The following is a 20,909-nucleotide window of genomic DNA, read 5'->3' on the forward strand; positions in this document are numbered from 1 at the left end:
CTGCTCTTGAAGTTGCCAAACAAAACAAGACTTATGAGAAAAGTATTTATCTTTAAAATAACCATGATTGTGGACTATTATTTGAAACATTTTTAGAAACTGCAATGTTTGGGGCATGAATTATTATGGAGAATCGGTTTCTTTTCAATCATATATGTTTGAGGTTTTACTTCAGAACATGTTTGTGCTGTTTGAAGTCACGAGTGTCTCTCTTTCTAGTAAGAGCTTGGCAGTGGCTGGCTTTCTTACATAAGCCTTTGCCAGCTGGCATCCTCCAAATGTGCTGTGTCTAGAACTCCTAGAATTCCACAGAGTGGCTGGGATTCGAATTACAGAAGTTACATAGTCACAACAGGCCTGGAGATCAAATCAGAGAAACTAGTATCTGTTGTCTCGGTTTGTCCAATAGCTTCATTTTGTCCATTCATAAGGTTAAAATGGAAGAAAATTAATTCCTGTTGTTTAGTCAGGAAAAGTTACATTAAATAGCTGAAAATTGTCAAAAGGCATCTTGCTCATTTTTTAATGGATCAAAAAGACGTTGGGAAAGATCTTTCATGGAGCAAGCAGGGATATGACGATCATCCATGACATACGTTGTGATATACATTGTCCATGCCCTGTGTCCTTGTGATCCAAGCAGCTGTACCTAAGGGAATGAGAAGTGAATAGTTACTCAATAGTGTTGAGGAATTAGGAGAAAAGTTTTATGATCCCAGGCAGAGTGACTTGCCAGTCAATTCCCTCAGCATCAGTGGAGGACAACTGTTCTATCTGCAATGCTGAAATAAGATGCAATTGCCAATTATGTTAGTTTAAAATTTCAAGAATCTAGAGTGATGAGAAGATGTGATTGTTTTAGCTTGGGCAGCAAAATATCTTGGTTTACTCCTGGTTGCCATCTGTTCACAGTCTGGCTGGAAACTACAGTACATATCATAAAGAGATGACTATCTTTGAGGGGCTTGTGTATCACATGAGAGAAGAGGCTGAGAAAAATCATACTATTTGAAAATTATTTGGTAATTGTCCACATCAGCCTATGGGTTGAGGTATTTTTTGAGGCAATGGAGCAAGATAACATTCTTGCCATTGCTTAAATGGTATATAAATCATCAGTATGGGTAAGGTGTCTGGGATAAGGTAAAATATTCTCTTTAATCATCGAAACTCTTCCCAAAAATCACACTTGTAAGTTTCCCATGTCAATATATCATTTCTAACTTCATTAGTTATTTTCAAACAACATACAATTCATATTAGTCAAGATAACTCAAATATTTAACCTTTTTATTAATTTTTTTCATCAGATTGTCTTGATTTTGTATAGTCACATTTTTTTTACAAACCTATTTATCAATCCTGAAATCTGTTAGTCTACTAAAGTCTCTCAAAAAATTTTTATCAAAAACTCAGTCCCTTTCTGGGGGTCTTGTAAAATCAAACCCAAATCATCTGCAAAACCTCTCAGTGAATAGGTTCTGAATATATAAGTACAGGCAATCCTCACCTTATGACCACAGTGGAGCCCCAAATTTCCATTTCTAAGCGAAACATTTGTTAAGTGGATTTTGCCCCTTTTTACGACCTTTCTTGCCACAGTTGTTAAGTGAATCACTGCAGCTGTTAAATTAGTAACATGGTTGTTAAGCGAATCTGGCTTCCCCATTGACTTTGCTTGTCAGAAGTTCGCAAAAGGAGATCACATGACCCCGGGACACTGCAACCGTCATAAATATGAGCCAGTTGCCAAGGGTCTGAATTTTGATCACGTGACCAAGGGGATGCTGCAACAGTCTTAAGTGTGAAAATGGTCACAAGTCACTTTTTTCAGTACAGTTGTAACTTCGAATAGTCACTTAATGAACTGTCGTAAGTCGAGGATTACCTATAAATGTTTAATGGCACTTTTTAAAATACCTCTACAAAATTGTCAAAGCTAAGTGTCCTGTGATTCTAATTTATACATCAACATTTGCACATACTGAGGCTTACAGTTTCACTTCTATAACCAGGAAAGTATTTGGAACACACGGTGGGCCATGTTTTATGATCATGGAGCAATTTCCCATTCCTTTTCAGAAGCTTGTCCTAGAGCAGGGGTAGGCAATCTCGGCTCTTTTATGACTCATGGACTTCAATTCCCAGAATTCCTGAGCCAGCCGGCTCAGGAATTCTGGGAGTTGAAGTCCATGACTCATAAAAGAGCCGAGGTTGCCTACCCCTGTCCTAGAGAGAGGCTATCAGCTCCAATTTAAAGACAAACTGATATATATATATACCTTGGTCTGTTGCCATCCGTGTGGATGTGTTATATTGGTTTATGGAAGCATGATTAGAATGTCAGACGTACAGAATACCTCACAGGCAGAATACTTGTAACAAGTCTGAGCTTTTTTATTTAGTTGGGGTTTTTTTTCCCTTCTCATTTTCCTTTTTTTTCTTTTTTTCTTTTTTTTATTAAAGAGTTTTACAAATACATTTTAAACATAAAAACCCGTCCCTCCCTCTCCCTCCCCCCCCCCCGACTTCCCAGAGCAAATACAGGGTATTAACCCTAACAATCTTAAACTATAATATGCTAACGAGCTATAACACTTTAAGTCCTATCGCACTGTAACTCTCCTTAAAAATAACTAAATAATAACATATCTTATAAATCTAATACTTATTCAAATGCTAAATGAAACTTTTTAGTCCCATATTTATTCTGGATATAATCAATCCATCTTCTCCATTCCAAAATATATCTTTGTTGCGAATGATCTTTCAAATATGTGGAGATTTTTGCCATTTCTGCCAGGTTCGAAACTTTTAAAGTCCATTCTTCTATAGTAGGCAAATCTTCCTTCTTCCAATATTGTGCTACCAAAAGTCTTGCTGCCGTTATTAAATTCAACATCAATTTAGTTTCTATAGCAGTACAGTCTATAGTAATACCCAGCAAAAATAATTGTGGAGAAAACTTTATCTTTTTCTTAAATATCTTCTGCATATTCCACCAAATTTTAATCCAAAAAGCTTTTACTTTTTTACAAGTCCACCATATACGATAATACGTTGCATCATCTCAACCACACCTCCAGCATTTAGGCTGATAATTTGGATATATAGATGCCAATTTCTTAGGATCTAAATGCCATCTATAAAACATCTTATAAAAATTCTTTCTTAAATTTTGTGCCTGTGTAAATTTTACATTTCTGACCCAGATTGTTTCCCAAGTATCCATCGTTATTGGTTCTTGAATATTCTGGACCCAACCCTTCTCATTTTCCTTTCTTGCATTAAGTAGTCTTACATTAGTTTTATATTCATCCCTCTTTTGTTTTTAACAGATTTTAATGAGTGTAATGGAAATGCTTGCGATGAAACTGCCCATTGCGTCAACTATGAAGGAAGTTATTCATGTTACTGCCCGCCAGGATATTTCCAATATTCCAATGCTGTCCAGGAGAATAAAACAAAGATAAAATGCAAAGGTAAATTCGAAAGGAGAAGATGAAATTAAGGGCAGAAGCAGCCTTTTTACAGAGAACAGCCCCACAATGGCTCAAACCACACGGGAGCTTATTGTTAGGCAACAAGCTACAGGCAGGGCTGGAATCACTTAGCTAATTTCCCCTACATAAGACGGTCCAAGAACTGAGAATAAATGAGATTTATTGAAGAAACTTGGAAACCATTATCAAAAGCATTTCAGCAATTGAGATAAAACAAAAAGTAGCTTTTTTCATAAAGGCAAGGTTCAAATCTTCTTTGGCTTAATTTTTCACCCCATCTTATCTAATAAAGTAGTTGGCTTCCTAGATTGTTAAATCTTTTTTTTTCTGTCCTTTCTGTCCTTTTGGTCAGCTTTGTTCTTGTTTTTTACAGACAGTATGCGAAGGGACTTTCATGTTAGCTTATATTTCTCGATCATCGTTGTCTTAAATTTTAAAAATTGCATGCTTGCTGTGTTTGCCTTAAAATAGCATTATAATTTGGTTTATATTTATCATAATAAAATTAAATTCAGGCAAGGGAAAAATAATTTTAAAAGGTACATTGATTGTCTCAATATAACGGGAACTGCTTTCCTTGCTCAGCTTGTTTTACTGGCTCCCTGCATATAAAAACAATTTGATTCTAGACCTGTTAAGAGTGATCATTTTCTGTTCAAGCCACATCTACTTCGGCTACCTGGGCACATTATTTTCTTACAGCTTCCACTGATGGCTCATCTCTGCAGGGGTGACAAGTTTCCACCCCCCTGGAATTCTGGTTTGACAGCTGTATCTTACAGCTTAAGTGATTGGCTACAATTAGCCCCCCTCTGTTCTCCAGTTCTGCCTCATTAAGGCCGTTCTGGGGTTAGGAGCATTGCTAGCCAGAGCCCTGAACCCAGCAGTTCAGATGGGAAAATCTATGCGGCCAGTATGATTCGACAAACAGGCTTCACGCAGTTAAAATTTCTTAAAATATATTCCAGCATAGTCCTGGTTAGATATGGATTACCAGACTTAGCAACTCAGCAAGTCATCATCAGAGAAAAATCTCAAATTGTAGTTCCCTGTCTCATGTTTAAACATATTTTATGCTGCTCCTAGTATTCAGGCTTTTACATTTTTGGAGCAAGAGCCAACAGTTGGGTCACATTCAGAAAACAAGCCATGACAAATGTGCAGCTGTACCAACCCAGCAAGCGAAAGAATGGTGCCTCTTCCATCCTTTCCAGGGACCAAACCTTGGGCCTTTTATATATGCAGAACAACCGTTTTCTCATCCCCTATTTGCCTCTGTCGTGCTGTTTCTGTGCCACACCGTTTCTCTGGATTAAATGTTGCTGGAAAACTTCTGCCCTTCACCTGCATGATGATTTTTGGCAAATCTCGTTCAACCTTTTTTTTTTAATAGACTAATAGCGATTTGCCTTGTGGCACCATTAAGAGGAACAAAGCAATAAAAAGCATTGAATAAAAGAAAAGTACCAAGCATAGTTTCTCTTCAGTTGCATTATTAGGGCAAAGCAAGATCTTTTTTCACAGCGCCCTGAGACTTGGTCCTATTAGTTTCCACTCAGAAATAGATAAAGTGATCTGATCAATAAAAAGTATAACCTAGCACGCTTCGGAAAATAAGTAAAATGAAGAGATTTTTAGAATTTTTTTTAAAAAAACATTTCTCCATAAATTGTTTGTTCTGTCCCCAGAATTCAACTATCCCATCATACCTTCATGGAATAACTGTTCAGATAAACAGGTGAGTCCTAAATGCTTAGATCTTGAAGTCAGGATTAAATTTATGGTATGTAAATAATACTAAATTTCCCTTTTGATGGAATGGCCACCACATCTCTGGATGTAACAGTATTTAACTTAGGGGTTTGTTTTCTAACTTGACCAAATCATTGCCTCCCGAACAGCAGCCTAATGGCTTTTTAAATAAACAGCAATAACAACACCTAACATTACAATACAATTTAATGACATGATTTGCCTTGGTTAAGCAAATTGTGAAGAGTTGCATGTAGTTATCTCACTGAACTGCCTCAACCTAGTAATTACTAAGAGTTTGTCTGTGTTTTGCCTTGTAATCTTAAGGATCAGAAGATAGGGTTGTTTTTTTAAAGAAAACACGGTAGGATTTTTCAGGATAGTGAATTAAATGGCATACATGGCCTGGGTCCGGGGTATTTGAGGGAACACCTGCTGCCGGCATCAAACGCCCTTCGCCCAGTGCGCTCCCACAGGGAGGGTCTGCTCAGGGTCCCGCCGGTAAGAGATTGCCGGCGGGTGACACCCAGGGATAGGGCCTTTCAGTGGGGGCGCCTGCCCTCTGGAACCAGCTGCCGGTGGAGCTGAGGACTGCCCCCGACCTCCGATCATTCCGCCGGGGCCTGAAGACCTGGCTCTTTGAGCTCTCGGGCCCAGGCTGAGGAGACGTTCATTTTAATTGGGGTTTTTAATAGTACAGGGTTGATTTAATATTTTTTAAATTGGGTTTTAACTTTTGTATGGTTGATTTTTAACTCCCTGTAAACCGCCCTGAGTCCTCAGGGAAAGGGCGGTATATAAATGCAATAAAATAAATAAATAAATAAATAAATAAATAAATAAATACAGTACATGATTTCTACATTTGTGGTGCGTCGGGATTAGATCTCTGCAGAATTGGACTCAAGCATATGATATTGGGGAAAGATGCTGCTGTTTCAAGACATCACAGTATAGCCATGCTCTCATGTTCTCTCATGCTTATTTGGAGCTTGGATCCAAATCTCTGAGAGCCTTAAATATACCTAGTGCTGGTTTATTTGTTCGTTAAGACAGAGAAGGGCAGATTATAGCATTTGTGGAAATTGTTCTCCTGGAATTTTATTCTTGAAATGTATTTGTTGGTTAATAGGGCTTTTGAAACTGTAGTTTTCTATCCAGTGTATAGTGTGCGTGTGTGTCATATTTCATATTCATATTTTGTATTTCATATTTCTTCATCATGGTTCTCCCCCTCATCCTTGTCCCCTAATGGTGTTTGCCGGGTGTTGCTTTGCAGAGTTTCCTTTGCAACATTACTACTCAGCTGGGAAACCTCTTTGGTTCACCGCCAAATGTGAGCAGCCAAATGGATTCGAAGAGGCATTTGTGGGTATGTTTTCAGTTTAGTTACTGACTTACACGAAAAGGCAACTTGAGAAAATATGTAAGAAAACAAGCTGACAGGAGATGCATTGAAGGAAGCTCCCTGCCCTGCCTACCCTGCATCCATCGTGTATTAAGACTAACGCAGTTCATATCTTCGGCATTTTTCACATTGCACATGATTGCACAACATCCCAATCTAAAAGGGTAGCCAGTTATCATATGCTAGTCAAACAACAATGGATCTTTTATGCATCTGTGTGTGAGTATTTCCTTCCACTCTCCAATAAATGAACCATCATTCTAGATATGATACAAAAGAAGCAGCAGCCGGGTTCACATCTTTTAGGCAAGCCTTTAATTTCTCCCACAGCCAAGAAACCTCTGCTTCCCATTGCTGCAGACCCTGTCTTAGCCTTCTTCATTTGCATCCCTGCCTTCCAACTTCTCTTCTATCTGAAGATTCCCTGCGCCATCCACCCCTTCTCCATCACTTAACACAAACAAGGATTGCTCAATGCTGGCAGGTCAGCTTAGTTTAGAGGCTGTTTTAAGACCAGTCCCAGCTGTGGGCTTCATATGAAAGATGGCCAGGGAGAAGGAGTGAGAGAAAAAGAAAAGTGGTGGTGGCATCAAATAGATGTTGATAGACAAAACTTTTATTCTGGAACCACAGAAGCTGCATGCAAATATTCTGAAGTTAGCAAACAGGTAAATAAATCCCTGTCACCAGCAGTTAACTCTGAGAAAGATATTTCTGCCTCCCAAAATAATGTAGAATAATACTCTTACATGAATACCTTTAAAACGTAAACAACAACTAAAACTATTGCTATTCCAGTCACATGTACTATTTTATATCACTTCTAAAAAGCAAGGGAAAAATATTTGAGTTGGAGTTAAAATCCATGCAAAAATTAATTCAAGTGAGTATCCGTAGTATATAGAAACATGTACTCTATAACAGCATTACCATCGTTTTTATTGACAGACTCCTGGCTGGAGCTGTGTTTATAGATCCTTTACTTGTGAATTTCTAAATAGATCCCAGCCAGTTGTTAATGAGGAAGGAAACAGTTTTCATATCACTAAAATGCCCATTTCATAAAGAATGCAGGGGGATGAAGCTTGCTGTTTACTATTGCTGTTCTTAGGGTGATCATTTATGTCAGGGGTGTCAAACTCAATTTCATTGAGGGCCACATCAGCATTGTGGTTGCCCTCAGGGGGCCGGGTGGGTGTGGCCAGGGTGAGCGTGGCCTACTGGGTGGGCGTGGCTGGAGTGGGCGTGGCCTACTGGGTGGGCGTGGCCAGCTCTACATCGTTCACATCAGGGGTGCCTATGGGGGCCTGGGCAGGAGTGGGACAGATCTGAGGGTCTCTGGCAGAAGGAGGGTCTCTGGGCCAGGGCCAAGGCAGTGGGGGCCATTCCCTCACTGTTTCCAGGATGGCTTCACGGGCCACATGAAACCACTTTGCGGGCCGGATCCGGCCCCCGGGCCTTGTGTTTGACATGTCTGATTTATGTAATGTAAGAGGATACAAATCAATGTATAAACTAATATATTTAATTTGTCTTAAATAATAAAGGTGGGAAAAGCTGAAATAATTTTACTGTAAAAATGGGGAGATTATAGTTTGATAGCCAATTTTGAGGAGACACCAATCTTGTTTGGGTTGTTTTGTTTTGTTTTTCTTTGGTTTTGTCACTCAAGTACTTTCTAGCTGTTTGGCGGAAAGCTGATGCTGTAACACATTAGCTCGTATTCTCATCTGTGGATCCTCAACCCTATGGGGTCAAAATGTGGCTCACCCATCAAATGGCTCCAGTGGAGGCCTTGACCACTCGTAGTCCCTACAGATCAGAAAAGATTCTTTTTCCATCTCAGCATTTGTCCTTTGGGGGGAGTGGAAGGACACCCCTCCAATAAAGCATTTTTCTTCTTTTCTCCAAAAACTGTACATTCTAAGTAGGACCCAGAGGCATTCATGGCCACAAATATGATGCTCGATACCAGTGCTCTGCTTTATAGCGTGCTAGATTACCTTTTAATTAAAAGAATCTTTTAATGTGATAACAAAGGAGACATCACCAGGCATATTCAGTTGGCTGCTGGTAAAGAGGCAGATTATTTCTTAGATTTTACATGCTCAAAAATCCCACTGGAGTTCCCCATTCCTGTGCTTATCTATGTACAGTGGATTTAACAATGACTCAGTGTCTCTGAGTGCCAGCTTTTCTCATAAACACAAATGTCAACATGTTTTAGGAAACACTGGACAAAGTGGACAATCTGTTGAACTTGATGGAGGCTGAGAATAAGCAGCAAAGTCAGCAGGTGGCGACTAAGATCATGGAGCTGATGGAGGCCAGGCTCAGGATGTTTGCGTTTGCCCTACCCAGTGGAACCACCACCATCAAGCCCAGAGCAGGCACAAGTTAGTATACAGAGTTGGAGTTATTTGAGATTTCCTTCAGGACCTTGCCCAGGAATTCTCTCCTTTATTGACTGCAATGACACCTCCTTTGTGTCTTAGCCACCCCTAATGTGGTGCCTTTCAGATGAATTCGACTGTGCCTGATAGGGAATATTGGGAGTTATACTGCAGCATATTTAAGGAGGAGGAGGAGGACACTTTTGAAATATGAAATTAGCTCTCCTTCCCCAGTTTCATTCTGCTTTATGATATATTTCTCTCCTCCTCCCCCCCCCCGCCCCTTGCTGAGTAAATCTGTTGCTTGAATAGTTGGAATATTTTGAGGAAAGTGATGTTTGTTTCAGAGACCCTGCCACTTGCCCTTTCCTGTTCCCTACTAACCTTGTCATCTTCCTTTTCTTTCGTAATAGAGCTGGTGATGGAAATCAGGACAGCTGAGAACACAAGCCAAGGTCTGGCGCAACTGTGGCTGGAGGACACACAGATGGAAGTAAGCTGGGAAGAAGCAAGCAAGAAGGGAGAAGGTAAAAAGCTGCGGCAGGGCAACCGAGGGCTTGTCTGCGGGGTATGCTGTGAGAAGGAACAGAATGCCCGTAATGGGCTGGAAAAGCCGAGGGAGAAGGCAGCAGAAGGGAAGAGCTCTTCTTGGGGGTCAGAGCTTCTGGGACAGACTTTGGGCCTGGGAGAGAAGTTCTCTTCCCTTTGGGAAGCCACATTGTCTTAGGACAGGGGTAGGCAACCTCGGCTCTTTTATGACTCACGGACTTCAACTCCCAGAATTCCTGAGTCAGCTGTGCTGACTCAGGAATTCTGGGAGTTGAAGTTCGTGAGTCATAAAAGAGCCGAGGTTGCCTACCCCTGTCTTAGGAGTAATTAGATGAGAAACGTATGTCAGTGGAAGGTGGAACTTGCTGTCTTTCAGCAGGCTGCTACAGAAGAGTTCTTGCCAGAGATATAGGTCGCTGCAGAGCGATTTTCTTTCTTACTCTCCTGCCTTCCTTCTTCTTGTTGTTGTTGTTAGCTGCGAAGTCGTGTCCGACCCATTGCGACCCCATGGACCACGTTCCTCCAGGCCTTCCTGTCCTCTACCATCTTCTGGCCTTCCTTCTCCTTGCCTTCTTTTTCTTAATAGACCTGTGGATCCGTTCCTCTTCTGCCTCACCCTTCATCACGTAGGCAGAGAAATAGGTTTCTTTGAGCCATAGATTGCCTATCCAAGGGAATGGGCAGATAAATAGAAATAAGGAACCAGGGTGGGCCAGGAGAGGGGAAAACTTGGCAGCATTTGCTTTGCAGGTGTTCTGGACATTGTGAAGAAAAGTGAAATACTGGAAAACAACTGATTGTGAAGACATGTCAGTGTTTTATTTTAAGAAAAATAATGGCAAGAGGAAAGATCATTTTTCTTCTTCTTCTTACTATATTAGATGAGAGGGATGCTCAAAGGAATTTAATTAGGAAAATGTTCAGGACACAATGTTGGATTTAAATGTATGGAATGTACAACGCTGGGTGTAAATGTACGGTGAAGAAATAGTTTTTTGAAGTTGTTTGACAGGATGAAGAATAGAGCAATTCATATTTCTGAAATATTTCTAAATAATGTTGGGAGTTAGAGAATTTAAGGGAAAGACTGTCTCTGCTTGTGTTTCCTAGAAACATCTCTTTATTCATGTCTATCAACAGAATGATAAACTAGATGGACATTCAGTCTGATGCAAGACAATTCATAAGTTTTGAAGAAATGACAGGCAGTTTTTTGTGTTGATAGGTTTCTTAAAACTAAATGATATATGACCACAATAATATATATATTATTGAACGTGGATAAAATATATAAACAGAAGGAAAAGGCACAAAAAAGGCAAAGGAATAGAATCAGGTGAATAAACTAGGGATATACAAATACATTAAAATTATAATTTGCCATTATTCCAATAAGCAATTGAATATACTATATTCTTTAAATTCTTAAAAATGACAGTTAAATTCTGTACAGAATTCAAATATCTAGAGCAACGGAATAAATTATTAATACCACAACAATTGTTAACTGGCAATTGTACAATGACACTATGGAGAGAGAGAGGAGTATCAAAAAATTCTATATGAATATCTTTCCAAGGTAGATTGTCCAAGAGAAAATTCCCTAGTTTGCTAGTTCTTTGTTTGCAAAGATTATTTTTCCACATAGACCTGAATTTGGACATACTATTTCTCTCCATTGGCAGCTTAAACAGACAGAATCCACTCACTGCTTATGTACTGTGGACCACCATTGGGTTGTCTCATCCCAGCAGCTTCTGCATCCTCACATCTCAATCACTCTTCCCTTTTCAGGCCCCAGTGTTGTTGGCCTCCTGTCTTATCAAAACCTGGGATCCATCCTGACAGGTGCACCTGTTGAAGGAAGCGACTGGGAGCAAATTGTGAAGTCAAAGCAAGAGACCGACAAGCCCAACTATAAAGTATTGTCCAAGGTGGCATCTGCTTTTCTAGGCCATAATGAGACCACTGCCCTAAACAATTCCGTCACATTCTCCTTTAATCATCCCAAACCAGTGAGTATCCATTTCTTCTTTGTCTTCCCTGGATCTAGAGAATGGCAATAGTATATCCTTTTGTTACTCCCGTAAGAGCCATTTAACCAAGGAAACAACCTTTCCTGGAGAGAAAGTACTATATAGTTTGTCTTCTACTTAGCCACACTCAGAAGTGAGCTGTTGGACGGATTTTGACACTAATTCACATTAAAGACCTGGAAGCCCAATTTGTCTGCTTTTCTTGCTTTCTGTATGTGTAATAATATGTGGGAAAGACCTTGGTAGACCAGTGTAGAGATGCGGCCTTTGGAATGGTCAGATCAGAGAGGACATAGCACGCAGCTGGATAAAAATAATCCTTAACTTACAACTGCAATTGAGACCACAATTTTAGTCACTAAGGCATGCAGTCATAAGTGAGTCATCTCATGTCCACACCTCATTTTATGTCCATTTTTACTGTGGTCATTAAGCAAATCATGTGGCTGTTAAGTGAACCATGTAGTTATTTAGCAAATACAGCTTCCTCAATCGACTTGGCTGGTTGGGAAGTTGCAAACCATGATCCCATGATGGCAAGACCCTGCAAACATTGTAAATGCAAGCTGGTTGCCAAGCGCCTGAACTGCAGTCATGTGACTGTAGGGTTGGTGCAACTTTGAGGAGGGGTTGTAAGTCACTTTCTCCAAGGCTGTTGAATCTTTGAATTATTATGAAATGAATGGTCCTTAAGTCAAGGATTACCTGTACTGGATGGAGCAAGAGGCTCAGAAAAGACCCTCCCTAATATCTCAGACTGCAAAGGAGTCAGCAGATTTTTACCTGTAGATTTGCAAGACTCTGTTAATATAGCCTGATAGTAAAGTAGGATTAGCTCATCTGGTCATGTTTCCTGTCTGCTCTGCTGGGAAGGCTGACAATATACGCAGAGTTCAAATTTGTATGTATTTGATAATATTGGCTCATTCATCCTGTCCCCATATTCCTATTTTTTCCCTTCTAGGAATCAAATGCTGTGAAGGTGATTTGTGCTTTTTGGAAGCCCACTGAAACGGGTGGAAATTGGTCTCAAGAAGGTTGTGTACGTCTGAACATTAGTACTGCCAACAGGACATATTGCAGCTGCAAACATCTGACCAGCTTTGCAGTGCTCATGGCCTTCTATGATGTGGAGGCAAGTCCCAACTAGAGAGTAGAGAACTTAGGACTGGGTTTAGTCAGGGAAATTTTTTTTAAAAAATGGTTGTAGGATTGATTAGTTATTCATAACTGGAGTTCCTTGTATACTCTGTGTTTCCCTGAAAATAAGACTCACCCCAAAAATAAGCCCTAGCGTGACTTTTGGGGGTGGGCCTAATTTAAGCTTTACACCCGAAAATAAGCCTCAGAGGGTGGACGTGACTAGCACAAGAGACGGCGAGCGCCTGACGGCCGCCTGGCACAGGACTGGTAAGTCTGAGTGTGAAGGCAGAGGTGTGGGGAAGGCAGGCGATCCAGACGGGCTGCGCGGCCATCTGGCTCATGGGAGGCTCGCGTGGCGGCACCAGCAGCAGGCCTCTGCCTCCACCTGCTGCCGGTGCCGCTGTGTGAGCCTCCCACAAGCCAGGCGGCCGCGCAGCATGTCTGGATCGCCTACCTCCCCCTCCTGTGCCTCTGCCTGGCTCCACCGCGCATTTTTCACCCAGGAGGAGGCTGGAAGCTTCATCTGCTTGCAAATGGAGCGAATTGCTCCATTTCAAAGCGCTCCATTTGCAAACAGACAAAACTCGTCATTTCTCTGTCCGGGTGAAAAGTGTTTGGGTGCCTATGGGGCTGAGCCATGCAGAGTCAACCTGGAGCTGGGTGGCACCAAAGTCAAAATAAATAAATATTTGCACTTCCGCCCATTGCTGCACTCTCACCATCATCTTGTGTCTCCTTGGATGACCAGTTTGTTCATTCATTTGGAGTGTAGCCCTCCACTAGGAGAACATCCAGGCATCCAAGGCTCAGAGAAAATGTCATGACAGAAGGTGGAAGCAAGCCAAAGATGGCAAGAAAAGAGAGAAGGAGACTTTTTTTGCAGATGGCTTGGTTCAATTCAGTTGGTTGGCTGTTAGAAAGACTGGCCTATTCCACCTGAATATTGGGAAAATGGCGCCTATAGGACCTTCACTGTTGAGGGATCTACAAAAATAATAGCAAGACCATGGGAGTAGTGAAGATGATGGGCTCTTAAAGCAAAAGTATTGAGATAAAATTAGTAGCAAGGCAAGATTTTGGTTAAAGTATTTATTGGAATTAGCTGCTTTAAGGAGAATCAGCTTCCTGGTATTTAAGGAGAGGAGGCAAAAAAACACTTCAGCCAGAGATCTGAGCTGGTCAACTACTTTTCAGTCTGATTTTTGAGCCCTTCTTCTTCTTATCTTCTCCTGAAGCATCAAAGAATTATCACTAGCTATTGGCAATTTAAGTTTAAATCATTCGCTTTTTATTAGCCGAAGCTTCTGTAAGGTTCTTTCAAGTAGAGTCGACTAGACCTGACTTCTACTGCATTGCCTTAATTAATTAATTACCTATACTGGTCTTTACTCTAGGATTGGGGCCTGTCTATCATCACAAAGATTGGGCTGTTTCTATCTCTGATCTGCCTATTCTTCTCCATCCTCACCTTCCTGTTCTGCCGTGCCATCCGAGGTATCCGCACCACCATACACCTCCACCTTTGCCTGGCTCTCTTTGCTGCCCATGTCATCTTCTTGGGCGCTGGGATTTCTACCAATACGGTAAGTAACTGGCAAGGATTTTGATTACGCATTTGGGGAAGGTATTCTGGGGGAAACAGCTGAAAGAAGTGGAAAAATCCTCCATTTAATGTGGCCAATCCTCTATAATGTGCATTAAAAAAAATGAGACCTTACCTCCCACTTTTAGAATATCATTAAAAATGCATCTGCCCCTGCTTTAATAGAGGATATGGGAGAGATTGAATTTCTAGCCTGTTAGCTGACAGTGGGGTGCTAACTTTCCTCCTTCCCACTGTCCAGGTTAAGTGCCATCGATAGGGGAAAGTTGCCTAATGGACATATAAATACAATATTGTTTGTCAGCTCCTTCTATGGTCAGTTAGTACCCTGTACGTCCAGTCCAGTTCCTAACATTGTGAAGGTCTGTGCTTGTTCCTTCAAGATTGGAGTACCTAACAGACCAAACAGTGAGAATGCCAAGAGGCACAAGTATTAAGGGGTGCTGTTGGACCTTAAAGGAGTAGGAATAAAGAGTGCATCACATTTCTGTTTGAACATAATTTTCCTGGATATGAAATATGTCCTCCTCTGGGAAGAAGGAGGATATTTGAAGACCAGACTGGATTTTGAAACTGCTACCAGAACAGCTGAGTCTAATCTTTCTTTCCTTTTTTAGATGGCATGTGTTGTAGTTGCTGGATTGCTCCATTATTTCTTCCTCTGCGTCTTCTTTTGGATGCTACTGGAAGGTGTGCAGCTCTACCTGATGGTAGTTCAGGTCTTCAACACACATAGCCTTAAACATTGGCACATCTTCCTTGTGGGATATGGGCTCCCAGCTGTCTTGGTGGGCATCTCCGCTGCCATCAATAGCAAAGGATATAGCAGCAAAAAGTGAGTCCTGAATTTGCATCTTTATCCACCTCCACCCAGTCATGAGCTAGAGAGTATCTGTGTATTGTGCACTGAAGGTCAGGTGACAAGGTCTTGAATATGAATGTCGGTAGGTCCTCCAGTGCATGTCATGCTAGAATTGCTTGTGAAGTAAAAGGGCTGAGCAGGCAAGTAGAGGAAGCTATAGTGGCCAGCCTTAAGTCCCTGTGACATTGACATTGACATTGACATTCTACACATTCCAGCATGACCGGTAGTGAGCTTTCTTAGGAAAGTGAATTTCTAAAGGGGCAGAAGAACAGATCTAAATGAACTGTGAGAAAATAACCATATACGTCCAGTTGCCTACAAAACAAGTCACCCTCTGTCTTTCCATACAGCTGCTGGCTTTCCAGGGAACGTGGGTTCTTGTGGAGTTTCCTGGGACCTGTCTTCTTCATCATCATGGTAATGCTGAATGCATACTCAAGAGCTACTTAAAATGTTAATCTCTGAACAATATCCCAGCTTCTGTCTATTATAGTTTAATGAAGAGAAGGACTAGGGGTGACATGATAGCAGCGTTCCAGTATCTCAGGGGTTGCCACAAAGAAGAGGGAGTCAAGCTATTCTCCAAAGCACCTGAAGGCAGGAGAAGAAGCAATGGATGGAAACTAATCAAGAGAGAAGCAACCTAGAACTAAGGAGAAATTTCCTGACAGTTAGAACAATTAATCAGTGGAACAACCTGCTTCCAGAAGTGGTGAATGCTCCAACACTGGAAGTTTTTAAGAACAGACTGCACAGCCATTTGTCTGAAATGGTATAGGATATCCTGCCTGATCAGGGGGTTGGAATAGAAGATTCCAAGGTCCCTTCCATCTATTCTATTCTATTCTATTCTATTCTATTCTATTCTATTCTATTCTATTCTATTCTATTCTATTCTATTCTGTTCTGTTCTGTTCTATTCTATTCTATTCTATTCTATTCTATTCTATTCTATTCTATTCTATTTTTGAAGGCATCTTATTATTTGTAGGTAGCTCTGGATGTAGTAGTCCAATTCCTGCGATATGTCCCTTGAACCACTTCTGCTAGGGACAACTTTTGCCTCTCCTTTAGAAAGGCATTCGCTCCAGTTCTTATATGTATTATCTGATGTCATATTAAAATGCTTCTCCCCTCCCCCCCATTATATGACATAAATAAACCAAACTGAAATGACTCCTGGGTGACTATACAGCTTGGATTTAAATTGTTAAAGCAGAATTCTCTAACACTGTCCAGCTTTCAAAAGCTTAACACTCTATCTTTAAGCTTCCATTAAGGAAGCTAGAAAAGCTGTGATATTTAGGCTAGTGCTCATCTCAAAGCCTGATTATCCTTATCCAATCTTTTCTGCACAGGTCAATGCTGTTGTCTTTCTTATTACTGTCTGGAGGCTTTCTGAGAAGTTTGCTGACATTAACCCTGATTTGACTAAATTAAAAAAGCAGAGGTAAGTAGCCAAGAAAAAGTGATCGTCTATGTCTTAAAAGATCAGGAATTAATAACTGGTGAGATTACAATAATCCCCTTGGATAATAAATGATTTATTTAATAAAATGGTTTTCAGAAGCTCCATCTAATATAATCCTGGTGGAGAATTAAGGCATAAGCTGTTACCTAGCCCTGTTTGATGTAATAGATGCCCTTCACATTCTGTTTTGAGGCTAGTCCTCATTACATAAGGTCAGGGACCATAGCAACCTGTGTTAAGTTGTGTCCTTAATCTCTTTTTCTTACAGGGTGCTCACAATCACAGCCATTGCACAGCTCTGTATTCTAGGCATCACTTGGATCTTTGGCTTGTTTCAGTTCAGCAACCAAACCCTCGTCATGTCTTACCTCTTCACCATCTTTAACAGCCTACAGGGTCTCTTCATCTTTCTCCTGCACTGTGTACTCAAGAAACAGGTACCTGCATTTGTAGAAAAGCAGATATGTTGGGAACCAGCTCAGAGACTGAAATATTCTGGTCATTTATTTGGGAGTAAAGCATATTGGATATGATAGGATGTACTTCTCAGCAGACAGGATTGGACTGTAAGTTGGGCATATAATATTGAGTGTTTGGGGGGGGAGACTCAAAGACTGGCAAGTATCAAGGTGTGTATGTGTGCAAACCAGGGAAAAGACACAGATACAAAGAGCACTTTCCTAAAGTTGTTGTTTGTGTCTAGGTGCGCGATGACTATTACCGCTGGTTGTGCCAGGGCAGACGTGGCAAGACCCAGAGTTCTGACAAGTATTCAGAATTCAGTTCCACATCCGGTTCCAACACGTTAAGGGTAAGAGCTAGTGAAAGATTTCATCCTCCAGATTCCCTGAGTGTGGAGCTGTCCTGTAATGCTGTTTTGACTTTGAGCCTGGCCTTAATGTTCCTCCACTTGGTCCTTTTAAAAACAATCAAGAATCAGACTAAACCTGAATCAAGACCTGGAACAGCTTTATTCTCCACCTGTCCTACTGCTTTTAGAAGTCGTGCAAATCAATCATCAATAATGCTTGCTTCTAATGAGGTGCAAGTGGGTGTATTTGATATCTCTCCAGTCATTTTATAATTGAGAACATATGTCAATGTGAAATAATGGGAAAAATATTTGACATAAGGATTAATCTGAACAGAAACCCTAGGGCAGGGGTCTTCAAACTCGGCCCTTTTATGACTCATGGACTTCAACTCCCAGAATTCCTCAGCCAGGCATGCTGGCATGCTGGCTGAGGAATTCTGGGAGTTGAAGTCCATGAGTCATAAAAGGGCCGAGTTTGAAGACCCCTGCCCTAGGGCAAGAAAATAGGGAGCAACTCTGAGATACAGGAAAAGGGATATTCAGATGACCTAGTGTGAACATAGATTAGAACTGACCAACTGCACTATATAACTGTAAGTAGGAAAATAGAGAGAACATGACCCCTGAGGACTACTGTATCTCAGCAGTTTCTGTAGATTATTGACAGGTTAGTTTTTCAGGGCTTCTAAATCAAGCAGAATCCAGATCACTTAACCAAGGATTATTAAAAGTCATATGACTCACATTTAAATTGAAGTTATTGGCTGTGTAGTTTGAGCTTAAAATTGATTCTCTGGCTGTGGTGCTACAGACTTTGTATTATTTGCATAGGTAAAGTTTGCATTGTCCTATAAGTTGACAGGAAAATGTCCTTTCTTAAAACAGAAGGACTTACAAATCTATTGAAATTCATGTCTGTTATCAAGAATTAATGAAATATTTACTCCAGTGGAGGCAAACAATTACTAGATAATTCTAAAGGCTGTCTTTCTTTTCTTCCACAGTCTCCCAAACCTTTGAAAGAATCTGGAATATAACAGAGTTTTCAGAAATAATGAATTCCAGGTGTGCTGCTTTGCATATAAACATTTCCAGGGAAAAGATGGGCTGGATAACAGAACTATTGCCTGCTGATTCAGACCTACTGCAATAAGGACAGTGAAACTGCCAGAAACCTATGCAAGGATCCATCCAGCAAGCTCTGGAACCAGGCCCACATTAATCTTATATTGGTACAGGGCTTCATCAAATGTTCCCTTTCATGCTGAGGCTCTTCTCTCTCAAAGAGAGGAACATTTCTTTTTAAAAGGGTACTTCTACATATGACACTTTCATAAAAGGTCCTTCCCATGGACACTGGTTAGTCGTCTGCCTGGCTATTATGCATCAAAAATTTGAAATGAATTCTACAGTACAAGTGGCCTATGGACTGATCTGATAGCATTTCCCCTAATGCTTATTAAGTTATTTTCAAGTATAAACCTATGATTGTCTGCAGTACCTATTAAAACAAGTAGAAAGAGGGATGATAAATATGGTTTATCAAGTGTATTTAAGGCAAAGGACTGGGAAGGATGCTGTAATTTAGGACTGGACAAAGAACTTCACATTATTTTGCTTTGGAATTACATTTGTCCAAAATATATAAATTTTGAATTTCGCCAGTCAATGAGATTATAAAGCCAGGTCCCTTTTTAGGTAGCTATAAAATTGTCCTGGTCTGAATAGTCCTGCACATAAAAATGTATGTAAATGTAGAAACATACATTTTGCCTACATGGCTTAGGTAAAATACAGACCTTTTAGCGAATGATCTAATTTTTGATGTAGAAGGACTTTTATTTATTTTTAATAGAAAACTAAGCCTTCATTTGCAACCTTGCACACTGAGCCAGGCTTAATTAGGTATAAGTAATCCCCTGCTATAAAACTGTTTAAATTATAGTTCTTTTCCATTGCCCAAAGATTTTAATGTTTCTTGGTGCATTAAATGTCTGCCATGCTCAAAATTCAAATTCAGCTCAAAAAGACAGATCTAAATAATCTAGCATGTCATGGGCTGCTTCATATCTGACACCTTTGAGTAGAAGCACGGAAATAGAGGAAGAGTTTTCATTTGATGTTGTTTTACTGCTGTTCCCTGGAGTTCTGCATGTGATAACAAGATGCAATGACAAAAAAGGGGTATAGGATATAGAACAATCTCAGCTACAAGAATCCAGGTAATGTTGTTTATTCAGACAAGTAGCCACAATTATAAACTTGAGGTGGTGGTGTTTTTTTTTAATTATCTGGATGGAACGCTTCCAGGGAACAGAAGAGCTTGGGTTAGATTAGAAAGTTAAAAGCAATATCTCGAAAGGCAGTGATGGAAAAACTCTTCCATATTCTTATAAGGAAACAACACAAATGCAAAATCTTCAGGAGTCAAGGCTGACTCAGTTTTCCTTTTTTAAATGCAGTTAATGAACTTTTCTACAGTGGCCATTCCCAGAAAATATTGAAAAATTTCATGTTTAGACCAATTAGGTTTGAATTGTTTCCAATATTCCTAACTTTATTTTTGTAAAGTGCTTGGTATTTGTATTTTATATGTATCTCAGTTCCAGGTGTGCCTCATTTGCATGTAAATAGCAAAACACCAGAGTTCACAGCTATTTTTCTACTGAATTTTGCTCCCAAAATTATTCACCAGTTAGACCTAGTCTTTGCATGCACCTTTTGTAGTATTGGAATATGTAAATTTGTACTTGAGATGGGGTGGGGAGGAAATGGATGGATTAATTTTACTGATGCTTCTACTATTGTTTCTACTATTGTTTCCGTAACTGCCAGTCTTGAAATATATTCACTCTAAGAGTGCCTTTAAAGATGTATAATTTTTTTAAAAAAATTTTTATCCAATTACCTACATACTTTCTTAAAGCATTTTTCCCCTCAATCCTTCACCTTTTAATTAAATCAAGAGAAATCTGGTTGCATCTTTTCTATTTTAATAGAAGAGAATATATGTAGCTCACGGTTGAACTGTGTAGTCTTTAGTGCTGTCTGAGTTTAGTTATTTGCTTGGAGATATTTAATTAGCCAACTAAGTAACATCATCAGTAGGAGTAAGTGTGAAGTTTGCTCTCTGAATCACATAAGTACAAAGACTGCAACAACCCAAGAATACTAGAAAAAGGAAGCTGACCACATATACAAAATCCTCCAACAAAATGGATACCCATAGAACTTTATCAAAAGTGCCTGACCACTCAATAGCACAATCAACACAACTATGAAAAGGATGACGCTGCCTTACATCAGAAACAACCCACGGTTACAAGCACGTGGCATTAGTGTAGCACACAAACCAATTAAAGCTGTCCAAAA

The 20,909-nt window shown here is 40.2% G+C and overlaps 1 protein-coding gene and 1 long non-coding RNA gene across 4 annotated transcripts in view; one reads left to right on the plus strand and one right to left on the minus strand.

Moving 5' to 3' along the window:
- ADGRE5 (adhesion G protein-coupled receptor E5) overlaps positions 1 to 20,512 on the plus strand; it is a 52,004-nt gene extending 31,492 nt beyond the window's left edge. The window contains exons 7-20 of the mRNA XM_083357059.1: positions 3,339 to 3,482; positions 5,192 to 5,241; positions 6,535 to 6,627; positions 8,891 to 9,059; positions 9,470 to 9,583; positions 11,400 to 11,620; positions 12,606 to 12,776; positions 14,179 to 14,367; positions 15,005 to 15,222; positions 15,603 to 15,669; positions 16,611 to 16,702; positions 16,992 to 17,160; positions 17,427 to 17,534; positions 18,542 to 20,512. Coding sequence (XP_083213185.1) covers positions 3,339 to 3,482; positions 5,192 to 5,241; positions 6,535 to 6,627; positions 8,891 to 9,059; positions 9,470 to 9,583; positions 11,400 to 11,620; positions 12,606 to 12,776; positions 14,179 to 14,367; positions 15,005 to 15,222; positions 15,603 to 15,669; positions 16,611 to 16,702; positions 16,992 to 17,160; positions 17,427 to 17,534; positions 18,542 to 18,574 — 1,838 coding nt within the window. The 3' untranslated portion in view covers positions 18,575 to 20,512. The remainder of the gene's footprint in view (positions 1 to 3,338; positions 3,483 to 5,191; positions 5,242 to 6,534; positions 6,628 to 8,890; positions 9,060 to 9,469; positions 9,584 to 11,399; positions 11,621 to 12,605; positions 12,777 to 14,178; positions 14,368 to 15,004; positions 15,223 to 15,602; positions 15,670 to 16,610; positions 16,703 to 16,991; positions 17,161 to 17,426; positions 17,535 to 18,541) is intronic.
- On the minus strand, positions 504 to 17,214 carry LOC310636910. Of its 3 annotated transcripts, XR_014491835.1 has the most exons (5): positions 17,092 to 17,154; positions 14,253 to 14,426; positions 11,315 to 11,459; positions 9,441 to 9,554; positions 504 to 649 (listed from the first exon to the last, which is right to left on the minus strand). It is a non-coding gene; the product is annotated as an uncharacterized lncRNA (long non-coding RNA). The 3 variants fall into 3 exon arrangements; XR_014491833.1 differs by lacking the exon at positions 14,253 to 14,426 and having other exon boundaries at positions 17,092 to 17,214; XR_014491834.1 differs by lacking the exon at positions 9,441 to 9,554.
- Positions 20,513 to 20,909: the final 397 nt, after the last annotated feature.

Source organism: Vipera ursinii, assembly GCF_947247035.1.
Source record: "Vipera ursinii genome assembly, chromosome: 2".
Lineage (NCBI taxonomy): Eukaryota > Metazoa > Chordata > Lepidosauria > Squamata > Viperidae > Vipera > Vipera ursinii.